The following is a 22,644-nucleotide window of genomic DNA, read 5'->3' as shown; positions in this document are numbered from 1 at the left end:
ACAATCTTTGTTGTAGGCTTCATGCACTTGTCTGCGCACTCGGACGTGGCCATCTTGACGATAGACCATAAATCTAGACTCGTCACTGAAGATCACGTGATTCCAGTGTCCTGGCTGCCATTGACGGTGCTCTCTGGCCCACTGCAATCAGTGCTGGCGGTGTTGTCTGGTCAGGCGTGGCTTTCTCAGGGGACGCCTGGCACGATAGCCTGCTTGAACCAGTCGTTGGTTGACTAGCCTTCTGGATACAGGCACATTTGTCAGTTGCTGCCACTCGGCCCTCAGCCGATTAGCTGACTTGGTACGGCCAGTGCGAACTAACCGGTGCAGCTGGCGATCATCCCTCCTTGTGGTTCCGCGGGGACGTCCTCGCTTCGGTATTGGAGTAGGGACACCCCTCTGAGCATTTTGTTTCAGGATCTTTGACACCTGACCTTGAGTGATGCCGTACTGATGAGCAATAGCACGCTCTTTCATGCCGTAATTTCGTAAAGCCACCACTCCATGACAAACAGCATTGTCGAGTTGACGGACCATCTCCAGAGGAAGCGGCAATAACTTTTGGAGACGTGCAGCAGTTGTTTTCCACTAATACAGAACGCAACAACCCTTGTATACCCGACTGTGAAGCCAATCGTCAAATGCACCTGTCCGTACATTTTGCCACGCCACCTGTGATATAATCCTGTTATTGACTTCTTGCTGCGAAAGACAATCAGTGACATGGTTCTTTCAACAAAGACATCACCGAAGGGTAAAATAAACTCAACAGATTGATAGACTGAGTTAAGAAAGTAAACCCAAGTCAAGAAAAAATATATATTCCATATTAAATGCCAAGTCTGTATATACTACATTCCTTGGCGCTGCACTCAAGAAACTTGGATTTGAGATCAAAAGATAAATATGGGGCAAGAGTATGGAAGGTGAGCTTTTATTTCTTGGTATTTCTATTCATATATGTGTTACCATTGTATAACAATAACACTTTTTATGTTTAGTCCCTCCATTTTAGGTTAGCATAAGCATTAGTATTAGAAAAGATGAACTTAAAGTAAATTAAAGTAGTATAATAGTTGGTATTTGGCTGGGTATCCCTTGCATGTAATAACTGCATTAAGCACGTGACCCATCAACATCAACAAACTCTTGGTATCTCACTTTCAGATACCTTGCCAAACTTTTGTTGTTTTTTGTCAGTTGTTGTTTGTTTTACGGGTTTCTGACATTAATCTCCTCTTCAGCACATGAAATGCTCCATTGGATTTAAATCAGGAGATTGACTTGGCCAGTCTAAGAACTTCCACATTTTCCCCCTGATGAGCTCCTTGGTTGCGTTGGCAGTGTGTTTTGGGTCATTGTCTCTGCATGTTGAAGTGTTGTCCAATGAACTTGGAGGCATTTTCGTGTACATAGACAGACAAAATGTTTCTGTACACATCCACAATCAACCTGCTGCTGCCATCATTTGTTTACATCATCAATAAAGATGAGTGAGCCAGTTCTTGAGGCAGCCATGCAAGCCCCCGCCATGACGAGACCTCCACCATGCTTCCCAGATGAGGTAGTATGCTTTGGATCATGTGCAGTTCCTTACTTTCTCCACACTTTCACCTTTGCATCGCTTTCGTAAAGGTTGATCTTGATGTCCATAAAACGTTGTTCCAGAACTCACTGGCTCACCTCCACTTCTTGCAAATTCTAATCTGGCCTCTATTTTTGGTGCGGATGAGAGGTTTGCATATTACGGTGTAGCCTTTGTAATTCTGCTGTCAAAGTCTTCTGCGAACGGTAGATTGTGATACTTTCGCCCCTGCACTCTGGAGGTTGTTGTTGATCTCACTGACCATTGTTTTAGTGTTTTCTTCACAGCTCTGATGATTTTTCTGTCATCAACCGCAGTTGTTTTCCTTGTCTGACCTCACCGTAGTCTATTGCTAAGTACACTAGTGGTTTCTTTCCTTTTCAAGATATTCCAAATTGTTGTATTTGCTCTGCCAAGTTGTTGTGCGCTGGTTCTCAATGAATTCTTTAGTTCTTTCAGCTTCCAAATTTCTTGCCTTTTGTTCATAGACAGTTCATTGGTCTTTATATTGGTTTATGGCGTCCGACTCCCAAGGCAAAAAACAAAGGCTAAAACCAAGACTAGACATAAGATATTCACTTTTCTTTTATGTGTAAACATGGCTAACATCTTGCAAGAAGAAACACCTGAGCAACAAGAAACACCTGAGCAACAAAAAACACCAGTCAGTCATTTGTTCCAATACATATACTTTCCTAAAATTGGGGGACTAAACATAAAAAGTGCTATTGTTCTTCAGTGGTAAAACATATTCATAGAAAGAGCACAAAATAAAAGCTCACCTTTTGTATTCTTGCCTCATATTCATCTTTTGACAAATCTTCAATTTGATGGATTTGACCCTCCTAATCCAAATTTCTTCAGTAAATAGCAATAATAACAAATTTGACTTCACTGTTCTAATACTTATGGAGGGCACTGTATAGCATAGGATTTCCAAGATCATGTCCCCTGAGACAATGTGTGGTTATGAAGTGAAAATTATGATGATGCTGATTGATACACAATAGATTGTTGAACACAATTGGCACGTCCTTACGCGTGCCGTCTCCTTCACTGTCCCAGTTCTACTCGTCTACGCCGCCTCCAAGCTCTGTTGAAGAAATGTGGGACTGATGGCCTGCTCTGTGTCCTCGGTAAGAATGGCAATTTATTTAAGCATTCTGCAATTGTATTCATAATGACTCGATTGCACCAAATAGGAATCCAAGTACGCGGAAGAGCAACTCCAAGGACTGCAGGGTGAAGAACCCAAGATGTGGAACTGAAAAGGTTTTACAGACGGGCGTAAATCAAGAAGAAAAGATGAAATGAATTGATTTTTAACGCAAGTTGAATATGAACTGCAACCTTGAGGAACCAGAGGGAGGAGAAAGTACATTTTTGTATCACAGGACAGACTGGACATGCATCGGAAGTCCGTTTCATAGATAACAGAAAAGGTGTGGGGGTTTTAAAGTACAGACATCCATATCAGGCATCCTCAAACGCTTATGTTATATCCTGCTCTCGATCATCGTGCCCTCTCACCTATCGGCTGATCACCTTCCTCTTCAGCTCACAGAAACCATTCCCTCATTACCCTCCAAAGTCTAATCCCAACACTCGCTTCCATAATTTCAGGGGTTTTTTCACCTATCAAATAATCTTCCCGAGTCCAATGTGGTTTTTTCCTACAGCATTTTAAATCTCTGCCCACCATGACCTCATGGTCTCTTCCATTCCCATTACTGAGCTTTACTACACCCACACAGACCTTTTCTCACTCTTCTCCTTGTGCTGTGGTGTGTTTCCCTGTTGTCATTTCACCGTTTACCTTTGCTCCATTTTGTCCATTTCCCTCTGGCATTCTCCTCTTCCATGAGTCTCGGCAGCTTTAGTAAAAGAGGATGTGTGGATTTGCAGTGCACATGGCATAGTTGGTGTGTGGAAGGGCAGGAGGTTGAGCGAGTCGATGGATTGAGATCGATGCGTGTAAGTGGAAGACCTTGAGATCATCAACCTCTGTGGTACGAGAGTAGCAGACTCTTCCCTGCCGAGAGATATTGATCATTCTGAGGGCCTTAGACTCCTGTAGGAAGTCGCGGTGAGATGGAAAAGCACCAGGTCCTCATAGTGAGTCAATTCCTTGGCACTGCTCGACAATTCCTCATACACTGTGAATCGAAGTGCTCGACAAGATCTTTTTTGAAGAGAAGTGACATTGTGGAATTTTCCTGGATTTAATATCGATTTTCATCATAGGAATGCAGTTGCCTCATTGAGGTTGGTTGTTCATTGGTTCATATTGCTTGCCTCATTGGTTCATAGTTCAGACCAAGCATGCAGAACGTGTATTTCTCAAGGTGATGGGGAATCATCTCTTCGAGTTTCAAGGTTAAACGGATTATGTCGAGCAAGAAGATTCACTACAGGTCCCTCAGGAATAGCACATGGTTTGGCCTCATTTGTGAGCTTTCGCCTTCGGTAAGCACAATTCTACCTTCTCATGCTTCCATCATTCCCCAGATTTCCTCAAGCACGTGAGCACATTGGTACGGTCTCTGTGTAAACGAACCATGCTGTCACAACTGTGGTGTGAAACTAAGGATTGCTGTTCTACCACTACTACTTTCTGGCCTTCACACGTGTTACACCATGTTTTGCTTCACAGGTTTACACTGTATCTTTATTTCTGGAGTGTACACGTTTACTGTAGCTTGATTTTCTTTGTGCTTCCACTGCCACGTTTTCATGTACGTGTAGGCATTGACAGTTGGTACAGCAAGGGTTCCACCGAGCTCGCAAATTACTTGCTGCTTGGTTTTTATGATCGTCATCCCTCAATGTCGCGTCCACGGGGCATCTCGGAGGAAACTCTGCAAGGTACGAGCTTTGTCACCTGATACATGTTACACTTGATTACAGCATATCAAAAGATCAGTTTGTACATTTTCACTCCATTTCCAATGCGGAATTATTCCAATTATCATCATCATCAGGTGAGCGTGTAGGCATTTGCTATGGAGAGGACTTTCCTCGTGATGACAAAATGTGCGTATTTGTCCACCAGACGTGATTATTCTCGTCGAGGTGGATGGCGTTCACATTTACTGCAACCCAATCAATTATAAACCGCTTCTTCCTGCCATCGTCTCTTGGAGGAATCTACGTGTCCACTGCATGAACGAAGATGAGGTACAAACATGGGCCTTGTCCGCACATAAGCTCGTTATCGTATTTTAGTGAATTATGAGCACGATCATCAAACAGGACAAGATGCTTTACATAATATGTTTTACACACCGTGGGGTCTTGGTGCCGACGTCTGAACATGTACTTTACAAACATTTTACTCACCACATCTTCCTCTGCATTTTCATCACATTTCTAAAAATTGGAATTGTATTAAAACGAAGACATTCTTGATGAAGTGTCAACGACTGTTGGATCAAAGGTAATGGGACGAAACAGGACTATGTAACGGGACCAAACAGGACTATGTAACGGGACCAAACAGGACTATGTAACGGGACCAAACAGGACTATGAAACGGGACCAAACAGGACTATGTAACGGGATCAAACAGGACTATGTAACGGGACCAAACAGGACTATGTAACGGGACCAAACAGGACTATGAAACGGGACCAAACAGGACTATGTAACGGGACCAAACAGGACTATGTAACGGGACCAAACAGGACTATGTAATGGGACGAAACAGGACTATGTAACGGGACCAAACAGGACTATGTAACGGGACCAAACAGGACTATGTAACGGGACCAAACAGGACTATGAAACGGGACCAAACAGGACTATGTAACGGGATCAAACAGGACTATGAAACGGGACCAAACAGGACTATGTAACGGGACCAAACAGGACTATGAAACGGGACCAAACAGGACTATGTAACGGGACCAAACAGGACTATGTAACGGGACCAAACAGGACTATGTAACGGGACCAAACAGGACTATGTAACGGGACCAAACAGGACTATGTAACGGGACCAAACAGGACTATGTAACGGGACCAAACAGGACTATGTAACGGGACCAAACAGGACTATGAAACGGGACCAAACAGGACTATGTAACGGGACCAAACAAGGACGTGACGCGACCAGACAGAGTATTATGTAATGTGACTAAATGAGGATGACGTAATGTGTGAACCAATACCCAATAAGTTTTGAGAGGATGAACAGATACCCGAATATGTGTGTACGTAGAGAGAATGAAAGAATGGAGGAGAGAATCTGAGATAATTTTCAATACAGAATGTTTTGTTCACCTGTAAAGTGTCAGATACTTTGCATTACTAAATCAAGAGTGTTTGATGTGTGACGGAAGTGGTACCTGTACACAAAAGTAACCCCAATAATACACTGGTAGACCGTGGGCCGAGCCCCTGTTTTGTTTACTTTCGTGACCCACCTCGCATAGCTACCTGCATTTATAATATGTTGTGTAAAAATATTACAGAATTAATATCTGAAACTCGTCGAGCACAAAACTTGCACGTATTTTCAAAATGTGGAAAAACACCCAAAATGTTGACGATCTTTTTAATAAATATTGTCCAATCACAGCACATGTAACATAGGCCACGAGTGGCCGTGAGCGCTAATCAGCCAATCGCGCGCTTCGTTTCAGACTGTACATACAGTGCTGGCGCAGCTGTCATGGCGACTTACATGTAGTCAGATGCAGCCATGGAAGGCGAAGATTCTGATGTTAGTTATTCGGGGTTTTGCTTCATGCATGTCGTCAATACGCACAGCAGAGTGATTCCATTATTTAATAATTTTAAATAAGACAATTCAGGAGACGACGATGGTTCAAGAGCGATCGGTATTCGATGACAAAGGATGGACTATAACCGAAACAGGCCCGGACAGGCCAGGCCCGGAAATGTCAAAACGAAGGTTACTGACCTTGAAATGAGATAGAAAAGAATGTATAATCATTTATGAGGTTAGTTAGGTACACAATACCGAAAATTGAGTTCGATTCCGACAACTTTGAAACTTTGACCTTTGTGACCTTCAGAGGTCGAAGATTCTTAAATTTGTTGGAAAACTTGTATTTCATGATGTATGTGATAATATAAGCTCATGTACGACATTTCACCCTATCAGGAAGCGAACAATGTAATAAAACCATCAAAAATCGACTTTCCTAAATTTCGTGACCTTGTGACCTTGACCTTGGGGCGAAAATGAAAAATCGAGCTCCGTGGGGCGAGACACATGACATTGGCCTAACCAAATATCGACACCCCTGTCAGATTCCACCAAACCCCTCGGAGAAGATGTAGCTTGAACTCGATTACCCCCTAAAAAGACATCTTTTTCGGGCGTGGCTCCGCCCACAATGGGCGCAATACGCCCACTCTACGCAGGACACAACTACATCATGATATCGATCTCCCACCCAAGTTTCATCAAGATCGGATGATCATCGGGTAGTTATGCTGCGGACAGACAGACACACAGACAGACACACACCCATGACGAATATAGTGGTCACTTGATAACTCGTGAACCAATTTAATAAGATTTTTAATAAGTAAATTTTTTCATAAATGTTATTTTTTATAACATTCCAATTCATTTTTAATAAGAGCTTGGATAACTAGTTTGATAATTAATTTCAGTTCATGAAGAATTAAAAAATATATATATCACTCAGTTTGATATTAAAATTAGAATGGCCATCTTTCTGGCAAAAATTTTTTTATCGTGTGTGTGTGTGTGTGTGTGTGTGTGTGTGTGTGTGTGTGTGTGTGTGTGTGTGTGTGTGTGTGTGTGTGTGTGTGTGTGTGTGTGTGTGTGTGTGTGTGTGTGTGTGTGTGTGTGTGTGGGTATAGGTGTGTGTGTGAGAGGGGTGTAGGACCTCGATCACCCAAACTCCTGGATGGTTTCCCCATCTCTACATAGACTACATACTTTATATTTAGAATTCCCATTCAGTTGTACACAGTTGTACATTCAGTTGTACACTATATAATAATGGACACAAGATGGCGCTATAGATTTTGCTAATTAGCATAACTAATTAATGTGCAACTTTTTGCACTGACGAGTTGTGAATTCTTTCTAAGTGATTTTTTATCTAAATCTTTGCAAAATTTCAGGTAGATACCAGAGGTGGGTCACGAAAGTCAAAAACTAGACAGATTTTGGAGGCTTGGCCCACTGTCTATGGGGTTTGAATGTGTTGTCATTGTAGTTACAGTATTGTGGCCACCCACTGAATCGACCTTATTTATCAGTCCTTGGCAATGGCCTGTATTGTTTGGATTGATTGGGACTGGCTGATTGCTGTTTCCTTCAGTATAAGGATCAGGAAGCAGCAGAAGAATTCAAGATAAAGAGCTTTGTGGAGATGGTTCACTCATGTCAGACCGTTGGTGTCCCAAGCAGCACGAATGGTAACACGCATGTATTGCTTGATCCCTGTTGTAGATGTCATGCTGTTGGGGACATGTGGACATTAAACATAAACATCTGCATATTGTATACACAAAATGCTGGATGGGTTGCTTCCAACCCCGTTCTCCCACATTCGCCTTCCCTCCCTTGCCTCCTCGGCCGAATACATCCTCGACCTTCAATCTGCTTTTTTATTCCTTTACAATTGCATCATTCTCCCTTTCATTTACATGTTCTGCACAGTTCCATGTTTTCTTTTTTTATTACTATTAAGCACCATTTAAAGAGTTTTGTGCTGGACATTGTCATGCTGCGGTCTGAAGCTTTTCCAATACGGGATTTTAAAAATGACGTAATTTGCCCCAGAATGCTCGGCGTGCATGTCCAGAAAGACGTAGAAACAGCGTTCAGCTGGGCATGTTAATGTATATCGTGCGTGCGAGATAAGGATGGTTACCTAAAATGGCTTACAAATGTATAAAATGGCTTCTAATATAAGCTGAAAATACTTGGAAAAATACCTGAGAGAAAGGGGTGTGCCTCTGCACAATGAAAAAGATGGAGAATGTTCTCAGCTCATCCAATGGGCTGAGATTTTGCAGCTGTTTGAACGGCAGACTCACGATAATATTGACTGGTGCAAGCCCTGATTGGATGGATGCATGCTACCCGAACCCTCAACCCTTGCTTTTCGTGAGTGGACTCTATTTGTGATTAATCATGTTGGGAGTGTGTTTGTGTGTGTGCGCACGCACATGTGTGCACTGTTACATATTTATGTGAATGTATGTGAATTACCATTCAGGTCTTTGCTTATCCATGTGTAATAGATTAAGGGTTGTTGTGGTTGGAGGGTCAGGAGCCCTTCTGAAAAGTGTCCGGAAACGGAAGTGACCGGAAACGGAAGAGGAAAAGACACGAGGAAGAAAGCGACGAGTATTCTTCCTCGCCCCGCTCCGACGAAAGGTGGGATCGACCTTGTGCTGCGTGGAAAAGCGGCGTTCAGAAGCCCGTCTGGCGAGAGGAGTTACCGGGACGTGTACCTACCCGGTGGAGACGTCAAGTTGACGTGGGGCCGTGCATCGACCCCGCGTCTGGCACCGTTCGCGGCACCGTCTAAACAGACGCGTACGGGTCGCACTTTGGGGCCTAACACGCCTTGCAAGCGGCGTGGGGCTTTTGGTTTGCTTTACCGTACCCGCTTCGCGTGGCCACGAAGGGCTGCAGCCACGGTGCCTGGTACGATACCTGCCCGGTGGAAACACGTCCACCCGGGGTTCGTTCAACCGCCCGAGTGCGGCGACGCCGACCAGCATCTCGGTCAGGAGGGGCCCAGAGACATTGTGAGGGGCAGAGACCAAAAGGGGGTCGTGCGTACAGAAGTGGACACACATATATAAGATGGCCATCTTAATCATATAGGGAATTGATTGTGGATTGGGAATTGTTGATGGTTGTTTGTTGTTGATTGCTCGGGGAAAATCTCCGTGGTTGTATCATTGAAATTGTATGGTATCATTACCATTGAAATATATCCTGGAACATCAGTTTTCTCTTGGGTGGAATTCATATGGATTGCGTGGCGAAAGCGCATATATAATACAACTTGCTGGCGAAGGTCCTCTCACGGTCCGGGGGTCACCGAGACCAGGTAGTCACCGAGGGGACCACGTAACAGCACCACCACCACTCTCTTGTATTAACAGGAAATGGTTCGACTCACATTCACCATTTCCTCTGCCACATTAGGAAGCGTTCACCCGTATCTCTCCCCACACAGCGCACCACACCATCACACACTCTTCTTTCTCCCCCTCTCATTTTTCATGTTGGGACCAACGTAAGCCCGCAGGTGTATGTCGGGTGAGCGATGGGTCACCAACAAACACTGCCTTCTTTATCTCTCTCTGGCTATCCCTCTTGCTTATCTCGTTTCCCTGGAGTGACGGAGGAACCTATGTCTGTAGGATTGTGTTTAAGGTGGCTGACTAAGGGGCTTGTGTGTTTAGGGGTAAGGTTATTTCTCTTGTGAACCATTTTTATCTGTCAATACGTGTCCTTTTGGTTCTTGTAAATTGTTTCCAAACTTCCTGGTTGTCTTTTCTCCATTGGTTAGACAATAGTGTGTGTATAGTGGATGGGAGTTCTTCGCCGCTGTTTCGCTATGGTTAGGATTAGTCAACGTCCCATGAACGGTAATGCTTGGCCATGCTGTTTGGACAGGAGTGGGGCGTTAATAAGTGCAGGCCTTATCTGGGGGGATTAATTTGCCGGGAAGGTAACGCGAGGTTTGAACGCACGGACCCGAGGAACACCATGACCTGTTGGACAGTCTAGGCAAAGATAAAATTACCGATGACGTCATCCAATCATCCGAGGTTTTCATCTGCAAAGTATATGGAGTACCACATGGAGACAGTTGTGACGAGGCACAAGTCAAGGTATTCTCAAGAAGATCTACCTCCATCATCTGATGCAGCACAATTCCACTATTACGTATGTGTCTGGAACCAATCCCACTCTCTACATCCATGTCTCCCGAATGTTGCATCCATGGGCTGGACCCACAAAGATGAGAAGCTGGTGCCATGCTCACTCTCCCTCGATCCGATTCCTATAGCGTATTCGGAGATCGTTTTGGGTGGTGCACCAAAAGCTGCCTCGGTATGCGGTGCAGCCGCAAACAATTGAGATTACCACGTACCGACGGCTGATGATGTCATCGCCAAGACAGCTTACGTCAGAACATTTTGGAGGATGTATTGTACGTAATTTATCTGAAATTCAATTTTGTCATATAGCATTGCTTTATACGTAATTTCTTTCGAGTTTTGGGGATGCATGATGGAGGGGGTTGTGGTGGAGTATTCTGGTCATTTGGCAGGAGTTACGAACCACCTTTGCAGGCCATTTTTCCCGGCAGAGCAGGGGTTGGCCTTTTTCGGGCACCATGGTCCCCTTATTGAAGCAATGTTTTATGGCCGGATGCCATTCCTGCGGCCAACCCTGTTAGTCGCCTCTTGCGACACACAGGGAATTACCAGTGAACTGGTACTCCATTTGCCGACCTCGGAAGGATGACAGGCTGAGTCAAGCCCTCTGGCGTTAATTCAGCGATCGACCGGGATTCAAACCCAGGATCCTAGGATCCCAAGCCGGCACCCTAACCGCTAAGCCAACACCTTTTCTTTTGTAAAAAATCACAACCTTTTCAAGCTTCTCGTACTCGTATCTTATTTAATCAACGCAACACATCTTGATAGTCCGCCTGATACTGTTGCCAATCACAGATCGATTGCTTGAGTGACAAATTCATTAAAAGCTGCAAACGCCTTGTGATTCTACATCCATATTCCATCAACTTGTTTTTAAATTTTCATTTGGGAGGAGTCAATTACCTTATTATTTTGGGGAATGTAGGAGGTCTAATTACTTGTATCCTGTCTGTTGTTGAGGAATTGAAACGAAAAGCCTTCTGGTGTCTTTTATTGCCAATCATTAAGTACGTCCGTAACACATATTGTTAACTTCTCACAGTCTGTTGTGGATTGTCGTTGAATTCTCGAGCCAATAAAACCTCAGAAAACTGAAAGATCTTATTGAAATGAAGACAGGTGAAGCCATTGCATAATATTTCACAAAAACAAAATGGAATGTGGCAAACACTTGAATCAAACTCGGCACATCCTAAAATATAAAGTGACCCTGAATGCCAATCACTACCTTGCAATGCTTCCAACCACCTTTTTAAAAAGCCCTTTATTCAAAATTTGTCCGAGACCAAACGCGCGGTCATATTGTTCACTGTGAGGGTAGTTTCTAATACCTGATCATTTCACGACACTAACTTGTTGGAACATTTCACTCGTGTTCTCGTGGCTTTTTGCAGGTCCATCACAGGTATGTGACTCTCTTGTGGTGGAACGGTGGCCCATCGTCCAAGCTTTTGCTCTCGAAACGATTGGAGCTGGACGAGGATTTTTCACTATGAACCACACGGTACAGTTCAAAAAGACGAAGACTATGGATACACTTGAGAGTTTACCTATTTTTACATACTCCTCACACTTGTAATAGTGGGGGAGAGGCATAAATTCTCTATGTAAATGTGCACCGTGTCACACCACCTGGTGGTGGCAGAGGGTATTACATTTTCCTCTTTTACCTGGGCAACGCTGAGGTTAAAGCAATCTTCGCATGGGTAAATGTATTTTGGCAAACAGGATGACAAATCGCTCCATTGGCGATGCGACGTGTACGCTCCGCGAGCTTTAATATAACGTGCAACTTTTAATCTGAAGATGCGAAACTTTCCTTCAAATTTCTATTTATTTGTTATCATAAAAAATGATTCGCGTTCCCTTTGCTCTCAGGTTGTTGATGTGAGCGACAATCTTCAGATGGTGTACAACCAGATGGATCCAGTTTCCTTAAAAGTCTTCATAACCCAGGTGATCGATGTTCATTTATTGGAGCTTTGATGTGTCATGTATCTTTACCATCCAGCACAAAGGTAAATGCTGATTAATGCTAAGGCAGGTAAACTCCCTTTTGCTTGGCATAAGCCAATGTCGTATACATTGTGACGTCACACATTTTGGCCAATCATAGGCCAGGAATGGCTGCCTCCATATGAATTAGAGGTTAATTCAAGTTGAATCAACTCTACTCCCTCATGTCCAAGCATGATCAAGTGTATTAATTCTCATTTTCAGATAATTAACTTAAGTATGGTACTTTGTGGCCCCCGTATAGCAGAGGTGGCGACTCGAATCAGTGACTCACTCGAGTCGCAACATTTTCTGACCTGCGACTCAACTTGGACCTGAGAAAATTGACTTGAGACTCGGACTTTGTCCTTGGTGTCTGGGGACTTGCGACTTGCTTGCAACTTACGAGTTTATAATGACTTGGTCACAATGTTTGGAAAATAATCGTGAAATAAACATTGAATTCAAATGGGGTTTAAAATAAAGAGTGGATAATTTTCAGTCACCTGCGTGTGCGGGTTCGGCCAATGACGAATTATCTCCTTGTACATGTGGACTGTACATATGTAGCACACCTTCGTTCATGGCCGCCAGGTCGCATACTGTTCTCCACCAAGGTTAAAGGGAGCCGTACACTCTCCAGACAGCACAGAACACACCATGTACGAGTAAGAAGCACCAGTCTTACCAATGCAGGAAGTACTGTACAACTTTATTCAAACCATGTGAATGACATTTGTGTCAAATCGGGGAAACTTGGCCCGAGCACGTCGCGACCCAATAAAATGATTTTGTGACTATTTAAATATCATTCCACTTGGATTATTTAAACTTCGTCAATAATTGTAAATTATATCACGACTTACCTTTTTAAAAGGAAAGCATAACAAGTACAGTTTATGTTAAAAGACAACAATTGAAGTTAATAAGGTACACGTTTAATTTTCCCTTGGCAGTGTCCCCGCCCTCTTTCTGCTTCCACAACATCCAGTCCCCTTCCTAATTCCCTATAGTCCCGCCCCCTTCTTAATTCCCTAACCTCCCACCTCCTTCCTAATTCCCTAACGTCCCACCTCCTTCCTAATTCCCTAACATCCCACCTCCTTCCTAATTCCCTAACATCCCACCCCCTTCCTAATTCCTGAACGTCCCACCTCCTTCCTAATTCCCTAACATCCCACCCCCTTCCTAATTCCTGAACATCCCACCTCCTTCCTAATTCCCTAACATCCCACCCCCTTCCTAATTCCCTAACATCCCACCCCCTTCCTAATTCCTGAACATCCCACCTCCTTCCTAATTCCCTAACATCCCACCCCCTTCCTAATTCCCTAACATCCCACCTCCTTCCTAATTCCCTAACATCCCACCCCCTTCCTAATTCCTGAACGTCCCACCTCCTTCCTAATTCCCTAATGTCTCACTTCCTTCCTAATTCCCTAACGTCCCACCTCCTTCCTAATTCCCTAACGTCCCACCTCCTTCCTAATTCCCTAACGTCCCACCTCCTTCCTAATTCCCTAACATCCCACCCCCTTCCTAATTCCCGAACGTCCCACTTCCTTCCTAATTCCCTAACATCCCACCCCCTTCCTAATTCCTGAACATCCCACCTCCTTCCTAATTCCCTAATGTCTCACTTCCTTCCTAATTCCCTAACGTCCCACCTCCTTCCTAATTCCCTAACGTCCCACCTCCTTCCTAATTCCCTAACATCCCACTTCCTTCCTAATTCCCTAATGTCCCACCCCTCCCTAATTCCCTAACATCCCGCCTCCTTCCTGATTCCCTAACGTCCCACTCCATTCCTAAATCCCGAACGTTCCACCTCCTTCCTAAATCCCTAACGTCCCACCTCCTTCCTAATTCCCGAACGTACTGCCCCATTCCTAATTCTCTAATGTCCCACCTCCTTCCTAATTCCCTAACTTCCCACCTCCTTACTAATTTCCTAATTGCCCGCCCTGTTTCTGCTTCCACAGCATCCTGCTTCCTTCCTAATTCCCTAACGTCCCACCTCCTTTCTGATTCCCTAACATCCCACCTCCTTTCTGATTCCCTAACTTCCCACCTCCTTCCTAATTCCCTAACATCCCGCCCCATTACTAATTCCCTAACGTCCCACTTCATTGCTAATTCCCTAACGTCCCACTTCCTTCCTAATTCCCTAACATCCCACACCATTCCTAATTCCCTAATGTCCCACCTCCTTCCTAATTCCCTAACATCCCACCTCCTTCCTAAATCCCTAACGTCCCACCCCATTCCTAATTCCCGAACATCCCACCTCCTTCCTAATTCCCTAACGTCCCACCTCCTTCCTAATTCTCTTACATCCCGCCCCATTCCTAATTCCCTAACGTCCTGCCCCATTCCTAATTCTCTAATGTCCCACCTCCTTCCTAATTCCCTAACTTCCCACCTCCTTACTAATTTCCTCATTGCCCGCCCTGTTTCTGCTTCCACAGCATCCCGCTTCCTTCCTAATTCCCTAACGTCCCGCCTCCTTTCTGATTCCCTAACGTCCCACCTCCTTCCTAATTCGTGAACGCCCCACCTCCTTCCTAATTCCCTAACATCCCACCCCATTCCTAATTCCCTAATGTCCCGCCCCATTCCTAATTCCCTAACGTCCCACTTCCTTGCTAATTACCTAACATCCCACCTCCTTCCTAATTCCCTAACATCCCACACCATTCCTAATTCCCTAACGTCCCACCTCCTTCCTAATTCCCTAACATCCCACCTCCTTCCTAAATCCCTAACGTCCCACCCCATTCCTAATTCCCTAACTTCCCACCTCCTTCCTAATTCTCTTACTTCCCGCCCCATTCCTAATTCCCTAACATCCCACCTCCATCGTAAATCCCTAACGTCCCACCTCCTTTCTGATTCCCTAACGTCCCACCTCCTTCCTAATTCGCGAACGTCCCACCTCCTTCCTAATTCCCTAACGTCCTGCCCCATTCCTAATTCCCTAACGTCCAACTTCCTTCCTAATTCCCTAACATCCCACCCCATTCCTAATTCCCTAACGTCCCACCTCCTTCCTAATTCCCTAACATCCCACCTCCTTCCTAATTCCCTAACGTCCCACCCCATTCCTAATTCCCTAACATCCCACCTCCTTCCTAATTGTCTAACGTCCCACCTCCTTCCTAATTCCCTAACGTCCACCTCCTTCCTAATTCCTTAACATCCTGCCCCATTCCTAATTCCCTAACGTCCCACCTCCTTTCTAATTCCCGAACATCCCGCGTCCTTTCTGATTCCCTAACGTTCCATCTCCTTTCTGATTCCCTAACGTCCCGCCTCCTTTCTGATTCCCTAACGTCCCTCCTCCTTTCTGATTGCCTAATGTTCCGCCTCCTTTCTGATTCCCGAACGTTCCGCCTCCTTTCTGATTGCCTAACGTCCCGCCTCCTTTCTGATTGCCTAACGTTCCGCCTCCTTTCTGATTCCTTAACGTCCCGCCTCCTTTCTGATTCCCGAACATCCGCCTCCTTTCTGATTGCCTAACGTCCCGCCTCCTTTCTGATTGCCTAACGTTCCGCCTCCTTTCTGATTCCTTAACGTCCCGCCTCCTTTCTGATTCCTTAACGTCCCGCCTCCTTTCTGATTCCCGAACGTTCCGCCTCCTTTCTGATTGCCTAACGTCCCGCCTCCTTTCTGATTCCCTAACGTCCCTCCTCCTTTCTGATTGCCTAACGTCCCTCCTCCTTTCTGATTCCCTAACGTCCCTCCTCCTTTCTGATTCCCTAACGTCCCTCCTCCTTTCTGATTCCCTAACGTCCCTCCTCCTTTCTGATTGCCTAACGTCCCGCCTCCTTTCTGATTCCCTAACGTCCCGCCTCCTTTCTGATTCCCTAACGTCCCTCCTCCTTTCTGATTGCCTAACGTTCCGCCTCCTTTCTGATTCCCTAACGTCCCTCCTCCTTTCTGATTGCCTAATGTTCCGCCTCCTTTCTGATTCCCGAACGTTCCGCCTCCTTTCTGATTGCCTAACGTCCCGCCTCCTTTCTGATTGCCTAACGTTCCGCCTCCTTTCTTATTCCCTAATGTCCCGCCTCCTTTCTGATTACCTAATGTCCCGCCTCCTTTCTGATTCCCTAACGTCCCGCCTCCTTTCTGATTCCCTAACGTCCCGCCTCCTTTCTGATTCCCTAACGTTCCGCCTCCTTTCTGATTGCCTAACGTTCCTCCTCCTTTCTGATTGCCTAATGTTCCGCCTCCTTTCTGATTCCCTAACGTTCAGCCTCCTTTCTGATTCCCTAACGTTCCGCCTCCTTTCTGATTGCCTAACGTTCCGCCTCCTTTCTTATTCCCTAATGTCCCGCCTCCTTTCTGATTCCCTAACGTTCCGCCTCCTTCCTTCTGCCCTAACTTCCCGCCCCCTTCCTAATGCCCTAACGTCCCGCCCCCTTCCTAATACCCTAACGTCCCGCCCCCTTCCTAATGCCCTAACGTCCCACCCCCTTTGTAATGCCCTAACGTCCCGCCCCCTTTGTAATGCCCTAACATCCTGCCCCCTTCCTAATTACCTACCGTCCAGCCCCTTCCTAGTTCCCTAACATCCCGACCCCCTTCCTAATTAATTCCCTAACGTCCCGCCTCCTTCCTGATTCCCTAACATCCCGCCTCTTTCCTAATTCCCTAACGTCAGACCCCATCCTCATGCTCCACCTTCCTTCCTGATGATAAGTTTCATTTTAACGTACACAATATATATACAACCAAGTTATTTAAATCTCCTTTCCCATTCCACATTGAATGCTTTGGTTCTGTATGTAAAGTATTTAAACTCAATCTGAGCTTACTGACTTGTCTCATGTACATACGTTTTTTTTTTATGGCGTAGCCCATAAGGCTAAGCAGTCTAGAACATTGTTTGTCTGTCCGTATGTATGTATGTCCCTTCAAACTTATACCAAGCTGAGGATCTGGTCACATGACAGTGTGATGTGATTACGTCTTACGTCATTACGGCAGTACAGCAGCTGACTCTCCACACACCGCCATTTTGATTTATATGTCGTTCATGCCGAACATATCGTTGAACCTGTCATATATCACAATCGCCATGCTCTACCTTTTACGTTTTTCATTCACTGTGAAACACAAACAAACCGATTGTTAAAATGACCATCAAATATCGAAACCATCGGCGTTACGGCTCTTCCATCAAACAATATGGTACGTATAGGCCTTAGGCTTTATGCCTCGTCTTCGGACTGCTTCGGACAAATTAAGCCCAGGTTTGTTAATACAGTACTGTATCGTTTCAGTACTATCGTTTTCATAATAATCATAATAATATAGTAAATATAAACATAACACTTTAATCCCAATGTCGTGAATGGAAAGTTAATGGATTGAAGCGGTGTATGGTTCATGAATCAGTGATGAGCGGTGTTCGACACTAATATAAATATTAATAACCACGGAAGTAAGGAATTCGCCTCGGTTTTTTGATATAGTAAATCTAATCGTCACACTACTACTACTACTACTACTACTAATAATAATAATAATAATAATAATAATAAAGGAGTCTTATATAGCCCCATCAAGCAGAGTAAACTACCCTCATGGCGCTTTACATTATCATGCGAACGCGCACACACACCGCACACACACACACACAAACATACACACACACAGATACACCTTCACTCTTGCCCTATTCCTCTCCCTCCCCATTCAAAACCCACAGATGTGTACTCCCCCTCCTCCTCCCCTCCCTCCCCCGCACATGTACACAGATATACTCTCGATCTCTGTCCCTTCGTAGAGTCTGCAAACGTACTGGAAGTTAAAATATATCAGTTTTGTGTCCGTTATGTCATTACGTCTATGATGTTATTACGATGGCTGACTGCATCGACCGACATTTGAATTTACAAGTAGGCTACACCTGCTCACTGCGGAAGCTACAGGAAGGGTCATTGCTCTTTGGGGTATATAGATTACAGTCGATCTATGGTCAGGTCTCAAGAACATTGGGTGTGTGTTCATTTACCAAGTTTCTTGTGGAGAGATCGCCATTTGGTTAAAGCATTCGAGCAAGCACTCCATTCAAAACAGTTAAGGAATGGCTGGCTTGGCAAGCACTATCTAGCTGCTTGGTAAATGAGCACACCTGCAACCCTTATGGGGTATATAGATTCCAGTAGATTTTCCCTCAAAGACTTGAGACTTACCTCAAAGACTTGCGACTTGCCCTCAAAGACTTGAGACTTACCCTCAAAGACTTGTGACTTACCCTCAAAGACTTGAGACTTACCCTCAAAGACTTGCGACTTACCCTCAAAGACTTGCGACTTACCCTCAAAGACTTGCGATTTACCCTCAAAGACTTGCGACTTACCCTCAAAGAGTTGCGACTTACCCTCAAAGACTTGCGACTTACCTTCAAAGACTTGCGACTTACCCTCAAAGACTTGCGACTTACCCTCAAAGACTTGCGACTTACCCTCAAAGACTTGCAACTTACCCTCAAAGACTTGCGACTTACCCTCAAAGACTTGCGACTTACCCTCAAAGACTTGCGACTTACCCTCAATGACTTGCGACTTACCCTCAAAGACCTGCGACTCACCCTCAAAGACTTGCGACTCACCCTCAAAGACTTGCGACTTATCCTCAAAGACTTGCGACTTACCCTCAAAGACTTGCGACTTACCCTCAAAGACTAGTGACTTACCCTCAAAGACTTGCGACTTACCCTCAAAGACTTGAGACGTACCCTCAAAGACTTGAGATGTACCCTCAAAGACTTGAGACTTACCCTCAAAGACTTGAGACTTACCCTCAAAGACTTGAGACTTACCCTCAAAGACTTGAGACTTACCCTCAAAGACTTGAGACTTGTTTGAGACTTGGCTCAAGTGACTTGTTAACATCTCTGCCATATAGTACTTCTGACTTACTTAATTCTGGACCATCTTCATGGGTTAAATGCCAAACCGACTTTACTCCTAAACCGGATCCAGGTGATGGTCTTAATGGAGCAGAAACAAAATGGATCAAAGTTGGAAGTGAAGTACCACAGGGTAGTGTGTTGGGTCCAGTACTGTTTGTCATGTAAAGTATGTTAATGATCATCCACTGAATATGCACAACAAGACCTTGATTTATACAGATGACCCAAAAATCTACCAACCTGGCCAGAATAAATCTCAACCGGACTCATTGTCATGAGACTTGCCTCAAGCTGCAGATTGCTCGTCTCTATGGCAAGTACCTTTTATGCTTACAAATGCAGAGTGCTTCATCTTGCAAACGGCAAAACTCCATCTTGGAGATGTATCAAGTGCATCATTAAATGTCCACCAGTGCAAGAAGAAATTGATGTTGCGATCATTTTACACAAGGATGTTCACTTTCACAGGCACGTTGCTGCAACTGTAAAGAAGGCCAACATAAACTTGGGGATGATGAAAAGGAATCTTTCAGCCATCTTAGTGTAGACATACAGTCACGTGAAAAAGTAAGTACACCCCATGTAAAGTTTTGACTTTTTCAACATATTTCAACATACAGCTATTTGATCTTCATTTCAACAATATTGATAGATAAAGGTGATATAATATAACAAATATCATGAAGCATTTACATTTTGTCGGCCATTGTATAATTTAAATAAACATAAATGCAAATTTCACATGTGGAAAAAGTAAGTACACCCCGACATTTATCACTACTTCAAATACCTAAAATTAGAATCAGGTGCACCAGCTCAGGTGCAAATGATTAGAACATCGTCAGAGAGGATCTTGGAGGAACCTGTCTTATTTAAACCTCAGACATTTAGTTTGGTTTGCTCTTTGTTTTTGAAGTGTGCAGCGTCACCATGCCTACATCAAAAGAGCTCTCTGCGGCCTTCAGAAAGAAGGTTATAGATGCCTACGAGTCTGGGAAGGGATTTAAAAAGATCTCTACACAATTTGAAATCATTCATTCGACTGTCCGGAGCATCATCTACAAGTGGAGAAGATTCCAAACAACTGCCACTTGTTCAGGCCAGGCCACCCCAGCAAGTTCAGCCCGAGAGCAGACCGCAAGATGCTGAAAGAAGTCTCTAAGAACCCCAGAATGTCATCACAGGACCTACAGGTAGTTCTTGCCACTGTTGATGTCAAAGTGCACGAGTCTACCATTAGAAAGAGGCTGCACAAATTTGATCTACGTGGGAGGTGTGCCAGGAGGAAACCTTTGCTATCCAGAAAGAACATCAGGGCAAGACTAAAGTTTGCCAATGAACACCTGGGCAAAGACCAGCACTTCTGGAACAATGTGCTCCGGACAGATGAGTCAAAGGTAGAGCTATTTGGCCACAGTACCAGAAGACATGTTTGGCGAAAACCAAAGAGGGCATTTGACCACAAGAACCTGATACCAACTGTAAAGCATGGTGGTGGAAATATTATGGTTTGGGGCAGCTTTGCTGCATCAGTGCCTGGGCAGCTCACCATCATATAATCCACTATGAATTCTTCATTGTACCAGAGGGTGCTTGAGGATAATGTGAGGCTATCTGTCGGAAAGTTGAAGCTCAACCGAAGGTGGACCTTGCAACATGACAATGACCCTAAACATACCAGTAAATCCACCAAGGAATGGCTGAGAAGAAAGAAATGGAGGGTTCTGGAATGGCCAAGTCAAAGCCCGGATCTAAATCCCATTGAGATGTTGTGCGGGGATTTGAAACGAGCTGTGCACGCAAGAAACCCCTCAAACATCGCACAGCTGAAAGAATTCTGCATGGAGGAGTTGACAAAAATTGCTCCCTGTCGATGTCAGACACTGGTAGACAGTTATAAGAAACGCCTACTTCAGGTTGTTTCTGCCAAAGGGGGCAATACCACCTATTGGAGCCAAGGGTGTACTTACTTTTTCCACATGCGAAATTTGCCTTTGTTTGTTTAAATTATACAATGGACTACAAAATGTAAATGTTTCATGGTATTTGTTATATTATATCACCTTTATCTATCAATATTGTTGAAATGAAGATCAAATAGATGTATGTTGAAATATGTTGAAAAAGTCAAAACTTTACATGGGGTGAACTTACTTTTTCACGTGACTGTACACTTCCCTTGTTATTCGAGTCCCATCTGAGACCTGTGCGCTTGAATATGGTTACTCGGGACTTGAATGAGATTTTCTCCGAATTCATGGGGTCATTGATCTTATGGCATGGCATGGGGTCCTGCATGCGTTTCTGACACAGATAAACTGGAAAGGGTTCAGAGAATGTCTACTAAGCTTGTGCCTTCATGAGATATCTATCATATCAAGACAGACCTAAGAGCCTGAGCAGTAAGCATGCACTCGCTGAACTATCGACGCATGACAGGTGACAGGATCCAGTCTGAAAATTTATAAACTGCTACGACAGGATTTCTCAATCTCATTTATTTGTAACAGAGAGATGGTAACCAAACCCACGTGAGGTCACAAATGGAAGTTTTTCAGGCATAGAAGCAGACTAAATATATCAGAAAAGGATTCTTTATTCAAAAGATCATCACTGATTGGACAAATATGTCGTGAAGTGTCTAAGAAGTGTCTAAGTGTCCCCACGGTGAAGTGTCTAAGACTATTTTAGACCATCACTGGAAATGCAAGCAGATCAACTTGCTCTAACTTTCCCACCTGCGTTAGCGAAAGTATTAATGCTCGTAAAGAATGGAAGAATCTAAAGGATCAACCATCCTCTGCTTCCGTATATTTGTGTATTTATTTATTTTTGTGCAGAATCTCACGTTTTTTCAACACCAATGGAGCAATGTGTTTTCTCTGCTGGATGTGGAGAGTTCGTCCACTACACCTGATGCATCGCCATTGGACGTGGGAGAGGTATGTTCGATGGAAGGCACCTTGATTGTTCGGTTAATGGCGTGCGCACATTGTCGGTGCGGTTTGCTCGTCTTGTATGGCGATGTTTTATGTGTTTGTTACATTTGATGGATTTCTTGATTTGTGTTTCAGCCCTTCAGGACGTATTTTCATCATGGATGCCCAGAAGGCCATGTGCCTGAAAAATGGTTTGATTATCAGCATTTGGTGGTCTTTCTGTCTTCTACCGACTCCTCTCCGGCCTTGCTCCCCCAGCTCTGTCTGTGCTCTGTCCCCCAAAT

The 22,644-nt window shown here is 44.4% G+C and overlaps 1 protein-coding gene across 1 annotated transcript in view; it reads left to right on the top strand.

Moving 5' to 3' along the window:
• The first annotated feature begins 906 nt into the window (after positions 1–906).
• The window catches only part of DNAAF9 (dynein axonemal assembly factor 9), a 108,208-nt gene continuing 86,470 nt past the window's right edge, over positions 907–22,644 (top strand). Inside the window, 9 exon segments of the mRNA XM_078772719.1 lie at positions 907–926; positions 2,651–2,721; positions 4,331–4,450; positions 4,638–4,762; positions 7,912–8,008; positions 11,899–12,008; positions 12,383–12,460; positions 22,262–22,363; positions 22,496–22,551. Coding sequence (XP_078628845.1) covers positions 907–926; positions 2,651–2,721; positions 4,331–4,450; positions 4,638–4,762; positions 7,912–8,008; positions 11,899–12,008; positions 12,383–12,460; positions 22,262–22,363; positions 22,496–22,551 — 779 coding nt within the window.

Source organism: Myxine glutinosa, chromosome 2 (assembly GCF_964187855.1).
Source record: "Myxine glutinosa chromosome 2, kmMyxGlut1.1, whole genome shotgun sequence".
Lineage (NCBI taxonomy): Eukaryota > Metazoa > Chordata > Myxini > Myxiniformes > Myxinidae > Myxine > Myxine glutinosa.
This window is presented reverse-complemented; position numbering and strand designations above follow the sequence as displayed.